Source organism: Ahaetulla prasina, chromosome 1 (assembly GCF_028640845.1).
Source record: "Ahaetulla prasina isolate Xishuangbanna chromosome 1, ASM2864084v1, whole genome shotgun sequence".
In the NCBI taxonomy this organism is placed as follows: Eukaryota; Metazoa; Chordata; class Lepidosauria; order Squamata; family Colubridae; genus Ahaetulla; species Ahaetulla prasina.
In genome coordinates this window covers 63057128-63072996 of record NC_080539.1, presented here as the reverse complement: position 1 = coordinate 63072996, position 15869 = coordinate 63057128, and the positions used below count along the sequence as shown (strand labels likewise).

At 37.0% G+C, this 15869-nt stretch overlaps 1 protein-coding gene across 5 annotated transcripts in view; it reads left to right on the top strand.

The window, feature by feature from the left end:
* The window catches only part of ENAH (ENAH actin regulator), a 90371-nt gene that overhangs the window by 60763 nt on the left and 13739 nt on the right, over positions 1-15869 (top strand). For all 5 annotated transcript variants that reach the window (XM_058165514.1, XM_058165515.1, XM_058165517.1 and 2 more), the window contains one exon: positions 7129-7484. In XM_058165514.1, the coding sequence (XP_058021497.1) occupies positions 7129-7484 (356 nt within the window). The remainder of the gene's footprint in view (positions 1-7128; positions 7485-15869) is intronic.

Here is a 15869-nt window from a genome sequence, read left to right as displayed (position 1 = left end):
GGTCTCTCCATGCGTGCCCATGCTCCCCGCTCAGCTACAGCCGCCCAGGGTGGGAGGAAAGTGCAGGAGCAAAGCTGCCCTGTACTTGCCTTCATGCCACATTTATACATAAGGCAGCCTTCGCTTCCTGCCGCTTCAGGTTGGAGTCCAGAAAAGAAATAAGAGGGGCGGGGTGAACCAGTGATGGGACAGGGAGCTGTGGCAGAGCCACTTCTGGCTCCAGAGCCATGGGTTGCCAACTCCTGATCTAGGGTTACAAAATAATTATTGTAGTGCAAAATATGCCTTTTTTACAACCATATCACTATTTACTCATAAGTGTGTTTTGTGTTACATAATTAATTTGTAATTACTATTAGATTTTTCAGAAATTTTACTCTTTTCTAGAAAACTGGTTGCCTTTTATTCCTTTTATAGTCTCTAAATCAGGATCAGGGTTGCTTATTTTGAGGATTTATTCATGATATAGCATATGATATTTGTAAACACAATTCTTTTGGTCATTGTTCTCTGTTCTTCTGTCTTCCTCTTACTGAATTCTGCTGTTAGCTTGCAGTTTGCTATAAAAAAAATTCAGAAAATAAACAGTTTCAAAAAGGCAATAATGCTGATTAAGTGATAAGTTTAAAATAGCGGTCCCCAAACTTTTCAGTTGTGTGGATCGGCAGCGATGGGAGGGGTGAGGGGATGGTTCCGCGCAAGCTGTGGCCACACACATCTTCCATTTGCACAAATAGAGCTTTGCATGGTCACCTGACACTTGCACAGCTCAGTTTCCAATGGTCCATAGCCCAGTAGTTGGCCCAGGGGCTAGGGACCCCTCGATTAAAGGCTATGTTTAAAAGAATATATTGAAAATATTTATCTGTACTTAGCTTAGCTCACCATTGCTGAGAGAGCTCTTACATTTTGAGGTGGAAGCAGGGAACAAGTGTTGTTCTAAGGGTGAAATGCTACCGGTTTGCTCTGGTTCAGGTGAACTGGTAGTGATAAAAACTACCGGTTTCGGAGAACCGGTAGTAAAAAAAGCTACCAGTTTGGGCGAACTGGTACTTAGCTACTGGTTCAGTTCAGTTGAACTGGTAGTTAAAAAAAGCTACTGGTTCCTCCAAACTGATATTTCCGACGATCAGCTGTGCAGCGGGGCTTAGCTTTGCTAGAAAGCAGGAAATCCTGCTTTCTAGCAAAGCTACATCACGCGCTACAGCTGATCCCCTCCCCAGCTGTTCTACTTACCTTCCCAAGCCTCCTTTTGGTGTGTACTGCGCATGCGCGTACGTGCAGCACGCACCAAAAGGAGGCTGGGAAGGTAAGTAGAACAGCGAGGGGGGGAATAATCCTGCCTTCTAGCGAAGCTAAATCACGCGCCACAGCTGATTCCAACCCCTCGCTATTCTACTTACCTTCTAAGTCTCCTTTTGGCGTACAGTGTGCATGTGCCCAGTGTGCTTGTGCATGCACACAGGACACACATTTGGCACACAGTGAGCATGCGCATCTAGCGATCTGGTAGCAAACTGGTTCAGATTTCACCACTGTGTTGTTCCTTGTCCTTGAACATTAAGTATAATCGGATAATGATAGATTAAAATTGTGAATTTACAGTATCAATCACAAGACTGACTTCGATTTATTTATTTTTTTCCTTTTGTGAGGGTACCTTTGAATCAGTGTGATTTCTGGTAATTTCCTGAACTAGTCCTTGCAGCTTTTCGTGGCAAGATTTTGGAAGTGATTTGCCATTTCCTTCTTTTTATAGCTGAGAGAGTGCCTATGATTTTGAGCTTAAGGTTTTAAATTGCACCCACGTTTCTAAAAAGCTTGCTTGTGCATTTTATTTCCCCTATTTTTTGTAATGTATTTCTTGATGATGAATTCTGAGAACTTAAACTTGTACACAGCCTTTTGTGTAATTGGCAGATAATACCAAATATCTCGTGAATTTTGCATTTTTATGCAGCTTAACACAAATAATTGCTTTTGATTTGAATGCAAGAGCCTCCAGGAAGGAGGATACAAGGTGTGTGTAAACTGAGGAAGATCTGAAAAAGAGGTATACAGGGTGTGTGTGAACACAAGGAGGCCAGGAAAGAGAGTGTGAGATGTGTGTGAGTTGAGAGAGGCCTGAGAAAGAATGTGCAGGTTGCTTGCAAGTGCTACAGAGAGGCCAGGGAAAAATGTGTTTGAGGAAAGGGGAATGGTGGACATGGTGTGTGTGAGCAAAGAAAGGTGGAAAAAGGAGATTTATCCAATAGACTTACAATCTTCCCTGCTGGCCTACCTTTTGACTTGCTTGTGGAAATCTTGCAGGAAGGTTGCAAATAGTAATCATGTGAGCATAGGATGCTATAACCTTTTGGTCACATTAATTGTCCAATAAATTATGTTAAAAATGACACTTTGTATATAATTGTATATTACAAATGGCATTATTAAAATTAATATAAATTAAAACAAAGTCTATGCATTACAAGCAGTGTGTGTATTCCTTTTCCCAGTAAGGGGTACATGGATTTTGGGGGGGGAGGGGTGTTACAGAAGAAAAACTGTGGGTGAAAAAAGGTTGAGAAACATTGGTTAATATATTCTGTATGAATACATATTAGTATTACATTTCTTAGAATGGATGGCATAATTTTTTGTTTTTAAATAGAATATTAGTTCATGTTATTATATTAAATGATTCATGATGTTAATATAGTATCATCATTAGAAGTGATATAGAGTCATGAAGGTAAAGCCATTACTACATCAGCTGATAGCTTGTTTAGCTAGTGCCTAAAAATAAACTTATTACAATATGCCAATACATATAAAGAGGGGAACAGCAAAAAAATAACTGTATAGACTACAAAATATGAAGGTGTATAGGCATCTCTTTAACATTCAGAAACATAATGGACCAAATGTTGATTGGTTTCTGCTGTAAGTAATCAATTGTATTTTGAAGAAAGTTGAATTAGTATTAAACCATCCATAGTCAGTTTAACTGAAATAATATTATTGTTCACTGAAAATAAACAAAGGTTATTACTTTAAGAAAAATTATCAGGGTTATGTTCTGTTTCACCATGTTGGCATTTTGTTATGTCTGAAATATTTGGATGGGGTTGTGTATAAACCAGAAACTTTAACATTATTTATAATAGCATTCTGCTGTTGAGATTTTTTCATAAAGGCTTCCTAGGACTGAGAGAGAGTGATTGGTCCAAGATCACCCAGCTGGCTTTTTTCCTAAAGTAGGACTAGAATGCAGGTTCTCCTGTTTCTAGTTTGCCTTAACCATTACATCAAACTGGCTCTCCTTTGAGTATAATTCTGAATTATTTTATTTATACTTAAGTATGTTATTTCTCTACAGCTAGATCTTATATCTTTCTGAAACTGATAGATCAAAATAAAGTTATCTATCTACAAGGAATTCCAGTGACTGAAGTGGAGTGTGTGTGTGTGTGTGTCATTAAACTTTAAGACGGGGTAAATCTTTAATATTTATCTTTGAATCTTCAGAAAAACCAATTGCTCATTGACAGAACACCATATGAAAGTACTTCAGAGCCAATAAGCTATTTCATTATTTTCAGAATACAATGTTTTGTTAACAGTTACCAGTAATCTGATGTTATGAGAGGCTTTCATTAAATCAGATTGTGCTGGATGAATTTTTGAAGGCTGTACCTTCTGTAAAATTTGTCAAAATCTTACAATTTAACAATAGTATTAAATAATAACTTGAACAAGTCAAAGGATCCTTTTTCCTTTTTTAAAATGACTACTAAATAAGCCTTATTATAACATAAAAGCAGAATCCCTTTATCTAAAGTTTCAGTATACCACTGTTAACAAAATAGGAGAATCTCTTTTCCCTCCACTACTTGATGGAACTCCTTTTTGGCCCAGTAGCATTTCGGGTTTTTATTATTTCAAAAGTATAAAATATTTCCTGCAGAGCTAAATATATGACTAAATCCTTTAAATGTGCTCTAAAATCTTTGGAAGATTTACAAGTTTTTTTTTCAAATCATCTATCTACTCCATAGATATCTCTACATTTGATGAATATGTAAATTTAAGTAAAGCTGTGAATATTGAGAATTAAAGCATTCATCATCCTTGCAGAATCTCTTATATTAGGCATTACATTACTTTGTTTCATCTGTTTCAAAAAAATTCAGCAGTTAACTTGTTTTTCTTGTGTTCCCAAAATATTTGCTTTAAGGAATATTCAGTACTTGAACACATATAGCATAAGTTACCAGATCTAAAAGTATTTGGTTCCAGAGTATGATGTATAGTATTAACATTCAAAGCTTTTTGTTTATATCTTTTTCTAACTTTCCATGATGTAGTTATTTATTTTTTTCACTCCAAGAAGCTTAAATTATTGTCTTACAATATATAAACACTTTAAATGAAAGTCAGATAATTTTCACATTTGCTGTTTTATTTGAAAAAAAGAGAGAGAAAAAAACATTATTTTCCCTGTGGTCTGACTAATGACACATACTTTTGACTGGATTCTTTATGTTATTTAGAATTCTTGAAGGCAAGTCATTATTATTGATATCATTTGTTATTGTCTAGTATATTTCAAAGCAACCGTCTTCCTGGATAGCTACAAAGTATTTACAACTTTTAAAAATAAAAATAAAAAACCCAAACAATGAAAAAAAAACCAGTACAGTACAAGATCACTTGGACTGTGACATAATTTAGAATTTTGCATTTCTCATGTTTTGGCTTAACTATTAAATTTGTAAAATACAATATGCTTCAGCTCTGTTTTCCTTAAAGCTGTACTTGGTTTTTTGTTCTGCTGTTCTGTTAATGTTCTTTTGGGACTTCCAATGAACATGACTGATTGTCCAGTCATGGGGGACTTCCCTCTGGGTTGAAGCTTCTTCAACTACTAACAAGGGAACCATGTAGCTTTTATTTATATATTTTTCCTGGGTTAAGGAGAGTCCTAGAATCACCTCGCAAGATTTTCCGTATAGAAGTGGTCTGCAGGAAGCCTCAGCAGCTGTGCTTTAGAGCAGCCAGTGAACCATTCAGCTGTGGGCGGAGCTGCAATTACTTCACTGTTAAAAAAGCAGCCATTTATCAAATGGACAATAAGTCGTGCAATCATTTTATGCAGGGGTGCATAAATGAAAGAAATAAAAATTTCCCTACCATTTCTGTGGGCATGGCTTAATTGGTGGGCGTGGCCAATAACAATAAATAATAAAAATAATAAAGTATACAAAACAATAAGAGGTACCAAAAACCAACTTTCACACTTTACACAAACACAACACAACACAACTGACTCACACACAATGTAAAAGTAGCTGGACTTCACCCAAAATGGCCCCTGCAACAAGCAGGAACCTCATACAGCCACAAAAAACTCAAAAACCAACTTTCACACTTTACACAAACACAACACAACATAACACAACTGACTCACACACAATGTAAAAGCAGCTGCACTTCACCCAAAATGGCCTCTGCAACAAGCAGGAACCTCTCACAGCCACAAAAAGCTCAAAAACCAACTTTCACACTTTACACACACACACACAAAACACAGCAGACTCACTCACACACACACACACACAAAATGCCACATACAGCTTTGTGAGATTTTGTGTGTTTGTGTAGTTAGAGTAAAACACTACAGAAGCACACCAAATCTCAGAAAGCTGCACAAATATTTTATTTTATTATTTTATTTTATTTATATTTTTTAGATCAGGGGTCTCCAACCTTAGTAACTTTAAGGTTTGTGAACTTCAATTCTCAGAGTTCCTCAGCCAGAAAAGCAGGCAAATTGAGTTGCTGACTGAGATGGATTTCAGGCAGGCAGCTTCAGTTGCTAGCTGATGCAACTGATGTAAAGCATGGCTTTCCCAGCCGGAAAGGAGCAGTATAAGGTAAGTGCTTCATCGCAGCCCAGAATCTCTTACAGGTTTTCTACAAGCTCTTCGGCTGAAGAGCTTGTAGAAAACATGTTTTTTAAGGTTCTGGTGATGGGATTGCCAGAGGAGCCTTTTAAAACTTTTTTTTTTACAACCTCTTCGGCTGAAGAAGTTGTTAAAAAAAGTTTAAAGGGTTCTAATGATCTCAGCTGAGCCGTGGGATCCTCAAAGGCTTTTTTTTTTATTTTTAAAGGCATGTTTCGGCTGAAGAAAAACTGCTTTTAAAAGAAAAAAAAACCCTCTGATGATGGCTTGGCTCGGCAGGGGGCGGGGCTAGGGATTTTTGCTACCGGTTCTCTGAACCACCCACCGCCATTGCTACCAGATCGGGCAAGCAGGTCTGAACCGGGAGCATTTCACCCCTGATTTTATGAGATTATTATCTTTATTAAGCTAAAAGAGACTCTTTTTAGCCACATGTTACTATTTTTTGGAGATCTTCGCCATTTTTGAGACTTGAGGCTTTTGAAGTTGAGGCTGTAATGTTATTATCTTACACTGCTAAAAAAGGGTTGGATGTGCACACCATTTTTCTCTCTCCTACCCCCACCAACCCTGCACTCTCTCCTCTTCCCTTTTTGTTCCTCTAGTTTCTCATTATTTTCATTTTTCTTTGTTTTATATTCTGATAAGCTAATTAAAAAATTGAAACATGGGGAAAATGTCCTTTTAAAACGTGTGTTTAAATATTTTATGATGAGCATACAGAATTAGGATTTAAGTATGTTCCATTCTGCCATGTCATTTGGACTCTGTTATTCTGTGGGTGTCCAGAGGGTTTTTACAAATAAATCCTCCAAAATGGAAGTTGTTCATAGTACTCCAGCCTTAAAACAGGTCTGTTTAAATTGGACTTTTGTTCTACTTGCATTCTACTACATCCATTATCCTACTGAGCAGTTTTGAGTATGATTAGTGAAAATTTCAACAGAATTGTGTGGACAAACATCTGTCCATAGATATTATGGAAATAGCAGCAGAATACTATTGAACTAATAAATTCTGGATCAAAAAACAAGCTAAACAGTAAATTAAGTAAATTAATACTGTGGTATGTAAGACCACAGTATTACCATAACATCCTGTTATTTAAAAAGTAATGTCTAAGTTTCTTTTATTTTGATTTAAATACTTCATTTAACTCTTCGGCTTTTCTTTATTTTAGGCAATTGCAGGAACAACAACGACAAAAAGAATTGGAAAGGGAGAGGCTGGAACGGGACAGAATGGAACGTGAAAGGCTGGAACGAGACAGACTAGAGCGAGAGAGGCTTGAACGAGAAAGGCTAGAAAAGGAAAGACTGGAACGAGAACGATTAGAACAGGAGCAACTGGAGAGGGAACGTCAGGAGAGAGAAAGACGAGAACGAGAATGGCAAGAGCGCCTAGAAAGAGAGAGGCAAGAACGGGAAAGACAAGAGCGGGAGAGATTGGAATGGGAAAAACAGGAAAGAGAGCGGCAAGACCAACTAGAAAGAGAGCAACTGGAATGGGAACGAGAGAGGAAACTATCAAGTGCTGGTAAGAGTTTCAAAATTTTAAAATACAGATTTTCTGATTAGCTTGGCTTGACCAAGATTAAAATTATTTCCCAATTACTTGTAAATTACCTAATTAACAAAAGCAGTTGTATTCAGACTGAATTTATTCTGCTTTTGAAATATAAAGTGCGTCAGTGTGACTATATTTATATTGAGTTTTAATGTAAAGTATCTGGAGGGATTGTAATATCTCAAAAAATGCTTATTTAATATTAATCAGTAAGCAAGTAGTCTTTTCACTTAATAAACTAGTCTCACCTTTTCTGCAGAAAAACTATAGATTCTGTGCTTTAGAATGAATTAGGAAAATTAATGAAAATGAGCTATTTTGCATGGGAAATTAATATTATAAGTATTTGCATTATGTCAGATTTCAGTGTTCTCCAAATTTTATTTCTTATGAATAGTCAATTTTGCCAAAAAAAAATGCTCATTAATATAAACGCAAATTTTCTGGCTTCATTCTGTATATATTAAACAATCAGAGGCAGGCAATTATAAAAACCTTTTTAAAAAACTTGGACAATGTAATGGTTACTGTGTTGATACAATTCCAGTGAGACTAGAATGTAAATATCCCTTTTGTTCCAAAATATCTGTACCTTGTCCTTCAAAAGAATCTATAAGTCCTTGTTTTTGCTATTCAGTAGTCCTGTTACTAGCACTAATCCTACTGCCAGAATTTAAAATCTCTTGCTTTGTTTCATTTCAAGTGCTTTATTTCTGTTACTGGCTTCCTATTCTTGTCTCTTTGTTTATGCTTTTCTATTCCTTTTTTCATAGTTGTAGCCTCCTCTGTCATGCCCAAATAACAAGGTAGCCATTTTCATTGAGTCTGAGCAATATGGTTTTAGGGCCTAGAGGAGAAACATACGATTTTAGTTATTATCAAATCAACTGGACATACAGAGGAAGCATAGCATGTATGAGGCAATATGAATTATAAACTAAGTTGAAACTGTATGTAGTATGTATTTAGTAGCTATATTCTCTGGCTGTTTTATTCACTAATTTGATAACAAAAGATAACTTTTAACAGCTAGTTGTCTGTAATTGCATGAGTAGCATGAGAGTTTAATAATATTATTAGTCTGATCACATGAAGATTTTTTCTTAAATCTTTTGGCAGCTATATAGATGATATTTTAAGTTAAGTATGACATGGATGTAGGCTGTATTGTCAGTACGTAGTTGATTATTACATATTTTATAAGAACAGAAAATTGAACTATGCAGATTGCATTTTTTCAAAGCTTTCTGTTTCAGAAAATTATTGTAGAAATCTGCAGTGTAAAACTATTTTCAGTTTTCAACAGAAGCATGTGTGTGTGAATTTTCCTTTGAAGTTGAATGGCTCAGGGATTTATGTGGTGCAAAATTTAATGCATATTTTAGAATGATAAGAATAGGTTCTAGGACAGTGATGGTTAACCTTTTCGGCACCGAGTGCCAAAACTGGAGCATGTGTGTCTGCGTGCGCATACCAGAGCACTGGAACCTGGAAGAGAACAGCAGGCTGGTGCGCATGTGTGCGGTGGCCAGCTACTCTTCTGGGTTCTGTCATGCGCATACGCGCTAGCCAGCTAGTCCGGCACGCATGCACACCAGCCAGCTGCTCTCTTCCAGGTTCTGGCATACGCATGCGTGCCAGCCATCTTTGCGCAAAGACCAGATGCGTGCTGGAACCCAGTAGGGAGCAGCTGGCTGTTACGTGTTCGCACTGGACAAGCTGGCCGGCACATACGTGCGCAACGGAACCCGGAAGAGCAGCTGGTGATGGTGCACATGGCCACAGAAAAAGCTCCGCATGCCACTTCTGGCACACATGCCATAAGTTCGCCATCATGGTTCTAGGAGCTAGCTATTGCTGTTATCTAGTCTTAACTTGGCCATACTAATAGTTATTTTCAAATGCAGTTTGTGAAAACTAATTAAAAGCCACAGCTAAAATAAAGCACAATGTTTGGATGACTGTTTGCTCGTTTTGACAGTTAAACTACCATAAATCTTAAACAGAACCATAGTTTTTCGCTGTTACCATGAATATCGCTGAATATACAGTCATGTGAAGAACTAAGTACGCCCCATCTTTTTTTCTTTTTTAACATATATGAATATATCAATATATTATTTTCATTCAAACAGTATATAAAGATAAGGGTGATATAATTGAACAAAAAACCTGAAAAATCGATTATGCAATCATTTATTCAACAAATATTGACAGGTACATCATTTAATTCTGTGGAAAAAGTAAGTACTGTAAACTCTTGGTTCTAACAATTGGTACTGCTTCTTTGGCAGAAAAAAAAACTTCAAGTGGGCATTTCTTATAACTACCAGTCTCTGACATTGGCTGGAAGAAATTTTTCCCCACTCCTCCATGCACAATTTTTTTTCCAACTGTGTGATGTTTCTTGCATGCACACCATAATATCTTAATGGGAGAACCCTCTATTTCTTTGTCTTTTTTCCTTGCCATTCCTTGGTGGACTTATTAGAATATTTAGGGCCATGTTATTTTGCAAGGTCCACTTTCAGTTGCTCTCACATCCTCAGGCACCCTCTGATATAATGAAGGGATTCATAGTGGATTCCATGATGATGAGCTGCTCAGGTGCTGAAACAGCAAAGCAGACTCAAATAATAACATTTACACCACTGTGCTTTACAGGCTGGTAAGATTCTTCTGGTGAAATGCTGTATTTGGGTTTTGCTAAACATGTCTTTTGGTAGTGTGGCTAATCTTTGCCTCATCTATCACAGCTCATTGTTCCATGGTCTTTGCCTACAAGTTCATGAGCAAACTTTAGTCTTGCCTTGATATGCTTTCTAAATGGCAGTGTCCTCCTGGCACATCTCTCTTGTAATTTTTGTCCCTTCTTTCTAATGATAGACTCATGTACTTTCACAAATAAGTTGTGTTGAGATTCATAGGTCACATGATGAAATTGTGAGCTCTTTCAATCTAGGTATGGTGATATTATGCACTTCCACAACAAAGGGCAAATAAACTAAACATCGGAGATTTAAATAAGACAGATTTCTCCAGCACATAGTACTTTACGTCTACATGGATGGAAACATGCAGTGAGTTATTTCAAGATTCTGTCTTGGCCCAGTACTCTTCAACATCTTCATAAATTAAAAAACAAAGGGATAAAAAGGAAATTCATCAAATTTGCAATTTGACACCAAGCTGGGTAGAATTGCTAACACTTTGAAAATGAATTCTGGATTCAAAAGGAGCTTGACAGATTTGAGTATTGAGCCTGTCCAACAAGATACAATTCTGTGGTGAGACAAGTAAAATTGTGTACTTAGGCAGGAAAAATACCAAATGCATAGGTACAAAATAGGTGTATCTGACTCAACAGAAGTAACTGTGAGAGAGATGTAGGTGTCTAGATCTAGTATGAGCCAGCAATGTGCCACAGCTGCTAAAAAAGCCAATTCAGTCCTGGGCTGCATCAATAGAGGGATAATATCAAGATCACGAGAAGTAATAATATCATTTTATACTGTACTTGTGAGGCCACAATTGGAATATTGCATAGAATTCTGGCCACCATGATGCAAAAAATAAATAAATGCTGAGACCATAGAAAGTGTGTAGAAAAGAGCAATAGAGATGATAAAGGGTCTGGAGGCTAAATCATACGATGAACAGTTGAAGGAGCTAGGTACTGCATGTCTAACCCATTGAAGAGAAGGACTTGGGGGAAATATAACTGTACTTGAGAGAAAAGGGGATTGACTTATTCTCCAAAGCACCAAATAGCAGACAACAAATAATGGTGGAAACTTGTTAAAGAGAGATCCAACCTAGAAGTAAAAATAAATTTTCTGACATAACAATCAGTGGAATAGCTTGCCTCCTGAAACTGTAGGTGCTCCATCACTGCAGGTTTTCAAAGATAGACTGGCAACCTTTTGACCTAGATGGTATAAGGTATATTGGACTAGAAAATCTCCAAGGTCCCTTCCAGGGTTATGATTCTATGTTTGTATAAAGGTAAAGGTTCCCCTTGTACATATGTGCTAGTCGTTCCCAACTCTAGGGGATGGTGTTAATCTTCATTTCAAAGCCGAAGAGCCAGCGCTGTCCGAAGACATCTCCATGGTCATGTGGCCAGAATGACTAAACTCCAAAGGCGCACGGAACGCTGTTATCTTCCTACCAAAGATGGTCCATATTTTTCTACTTGCATTTTTTACTTGCTTTCGAACTGCTAGGTTGGCAGAAGCTGGGACAAGTAATGGGAGCTTACCCCGTTACACGGCACTAGGGATTCGAACTGCTGAACTGCTGACCTTTCGATCAACCAGCTCAGCGTCTTAGTCACTAGATCCTCTCTAATGATTTTCTAATAATTTGTTCTGATCCTGGTGCACCTGATTCTAATTTTAGCTTTGTGAGCTAGGGATAAATGTTTGTGGGGGAGTATTTACTTTTTTCACACACAAAAATTGCCTACATGTTTATTTAAATTATGCAATGGTGTACATTATACAAAGTGTAATTGGTGCATAACATTTGTTATCTTCTATCTCCTTTATCAATATCGTTGAAATGATCAAATATCTGTATATTAAAATATGTAGAAACATTCAATGGGATATATTTATTTTTTCACATGATTGTAAACTTGGAGAGTAGGTGATATCAAGTTCATTCTCATCATACTATAGACCATGAATCTAAACATGTGGTACTATTGCCTTACAGCTTTTTAGAACTTTTTTTGTAGTAAAACATGATTAATTTGTGCAACTTTGTAAATGGCTATCATTAGCTTACAATATTTTTTTTAGCTTCCCTTCCCACACTTATTACTCATTATTCAGGAATATCAATTGCTTAAAACAATAAGTTATTTCAGCTTAAAAAATATATCCTGCCTTTTAATCTAAAAAGTCTTCTTAACCCTGACAAGCAGACCTTATAGCTATTTTACATGTTGAACTTACAGCAGTTCGTTTGCCCTACTGTATTTCTTGTCTTGGTATATTTAGCTACTCATTTCAGGAAGAATGCTTTCATTTTTTTATGCTCATCGTAGATTATTTATTTGAAATGTGATATCTACTTTCTTTAAAGGAAATCTGAGGTTTTAGCAGCAATTTGGTATGGTCTATAGTAGTGAGTAGCCTTTAGCCAACCATATCTGATTTTAAAAAGCTAAGGAGGCTAAAAGCTTGTTAGCAGCTGGATAATAGACCATCCGGAAGAACAGAACTTTAGGCCAGATTGAGAAGTCTCATCTTGAAGAAAGGCAACTGTAAATCATTTGTGTTGTTACCAAGCAAACCAGATGAACATGTTTATATATTTACTAGGAAGTGACATTATCCTAAAGGAGCCTTTATTTTTTGTAGATATCTGAGAGAAAGTTCCATTGGACTCAGTGAGGTTTACTTCTGAATAGGTATGGTGATGTTAAAAAGTTTGTGAACTTTTTTGAATTTTCAATGTTTTTGCATAAATCACAATCTGTTCTCCTGTACGCTGCTAAGAGAGTCCAAAGCAATGGGTTGTTAACTTCATCTGATTGGCTTTCCACACAACTGCTAAAACTTGTTTAATTGGGTTCTCTTTATCTAATCAGTCAAAAACATTATACTTGTTCATTGATTTATTGAGGAAAATTATCCAAAGCTAAATATTTGTGTGTGGCAAAAGGATGTGAGCCTTTGCTTTCAGGAACTGCTATGCTCCCCTTGGGCAGCAATAAATAAATGCAACTAAATGTTTCTGATAATTGTTGATTAGCACTGCTCATTTGCTTGGAGGAATTTTAGCCCATTTCTACTTACAGAACACCTTCAACTCAGGGAGGAAATTGTGGGTTTCATTGTATGAAGTGCCTGCTTTAGCTCCTCCCATAATATTTCTATAGGATTATGGTCAGGACTTTGACTTGGCATTCTAAACCGTTAACTGTTTCACAGATGGGATAAGATTCCAGGACTGGAATACTGTGTTTACTTTTGGCAAACAACATTTTTCACTGAAGCCCAAAAGTTCTATTTTGGTCTCATTCATCCACAGAACATTCTTTCAGAAGCCTTCTGAATGTAGTGTTCTGCAAAATGTAGATGGCAGCAATGTTATTTTGGAGAATAGTGCTGAGGTGAAATGCTCCCGGTTCGGACCGGATCACCTGATCTGATAGCGATGGCAGCGGGTGGTTTGGAGAACCAGTAGCAAAAATCCCTGCCCCCACCTGCTCAGCTGAGCCACGCGATCATCAGAGGTTGTTGTTTTTTTTACTTTTAAAAGCATTTTTTCTTTGGCCGAAAAAATGCTTTTAAAAGTTAAAAAAAAGCCTCTGATGATCACGCAGCTCAGCTGGGATCGTCAAAAGCCTTTAAAAGCATTTTTTCTATTACCTCTTCGGCTGAAGAGGTTGTAGAAGAAATGCTTTTAAAAGACTCCTCTGGTGATCCCAGCTGAGTCGCCTGATCATCAGAGGGTTTTAAAAGCATTTTTTTACAACCTCTTTGGCTGACAAGGTTGTAGAAAAAATGCTTTTAAAAGGCTCCTCTGGTGATCTCAGCTGAGTTGCCTGATCATCAGAGGCTTTTAAAAGCATTTTTACAACCTTTTCAGCCGAAGAGGTTGTAGAAAAAATGCTTTTAAAAGTAAAAAAAAAAAGTTGGCCACATCCACCCAGTCACATTACCCCCTCCCATCAAGCCATGCCCACAGAACCGGTAGTAACAAGATTTACTTTTCAACTCTGGAATAGTGAGTGGCTTTCTCCTTGTTATCCTGCCATACATACCATTGTTCAGTCTGATTATTATCCAATTGAATGAATAATCTGACTCTAATTTCTCCTTCAAATGAACTGATAATCTAGAGGTTCACATATTTTTACCACATACAAATGTATAGCTTTGGGCCATTTTCCTTAATAAATCTGTGAACAGGTATAATGTTTTTGACTCATTTGTTCAATTGAATTCTCTTTATCTCAAAATGTGAGCTAAATGTGAATCAAACATGACCGTTTCTCCACAGTTAAAATATAGAGAAATGGCCATGTTTAGCTCAAATTTATGCAGAAATATGGAAAATTCAAAAAGGCTCACAAATATTCTAGCACTGTTGCACTATAGTTGCATTACTTTGATTCAGAAGAGTTGTTTTGGGACATAAACCCATAATCTTTCTGAGATAAATGTAAACAGAATAATATTTTCCAGGTTCGTATGGCTACTCCCGTTGTGGGTTTTTGCTGCAATTGTGCTGAAAGTTTTGAAAATAGTTGTAGCTGCAAAAAGGTGCAGCTGTTCCTGTATGTTAAAAATGTTCCTCCATTTTTAAACTAAATCAAAGCCCTGGTAGACAAGATTATATCATTCTTATAGTGAAATTATACCCTCCTCCTCTGTAAAAACCATTAAGAACACTAACCCTCAGAACTAACCCCCAAAACTATTAAGGTCTGACCTAGGATGATTGTTGAAATATGGTAGGAGACTGGCAGTGGGCTGTTCATGGAGAAAGCACCCTTAGTGTCATGTACCATTTTTGTCTTCTAGCTCCATGTTATGAACCCCATGACCTGATCATTAGCTTCTTGGTCCTGGTCTCAGTCTACTGCTGCTTAAAATCAGGTTAACTAATAATAAGGCTCTCATTCAATATCTTATTTTGAAGGAGAGGGCCAATTTGATTTGAATTACAGAAACTTGAGGATCATAGAAAGAAGTCATCCTGGTTTATAAACATGTCTCCCGAGGATGCAAGCATCAGCTTCAGTTAAGGCAAGGATGAAAGAATGGCTGCTGTCCAGGAGAATTGTATTGCTTTCAGAGGCACTGACCCCTATATAACTATTTACAGTTATCTAAAGATCTTATTTGTGAGGTTAGGAAATCGATGTAATTTCTGCATTATACTTGTCTGAACTGCTCAATTCAGTTGTTTGGCTGGTGGTAGAAGGTGGCAGGCCTACGGTTCTGGGGAACTTTATTCTGCCATCCTTTGGCACCAGAGTGGCTCAAGACTTCATGACCACCATAGCAACCATATATTGTTCAGTTCATCAATGACTGATATATTCTGGATCTGTTTTAATGTCAAGTCAATGGCGACATGATCTGAAGTTAGGAAGTGTTCTGTTTATCTCTTGTTATGAACAAATGACTCTTTGGTTGCTTTGGATTTTTTGTTATCTACTTTCCCCATAAGGAGGTGGGATTTATACACAAGGCAATATTCCTGAGGATCTGATATATTATTTAACTACGGCCTTAGTCTCTACTTAGAATGGGTGTGCTTTAGCCAGCTGATTTTCAGAAGCATTCCATGAAATAAAATGAAAGAGTAGATTTCAACTACAATGCTAGAAGA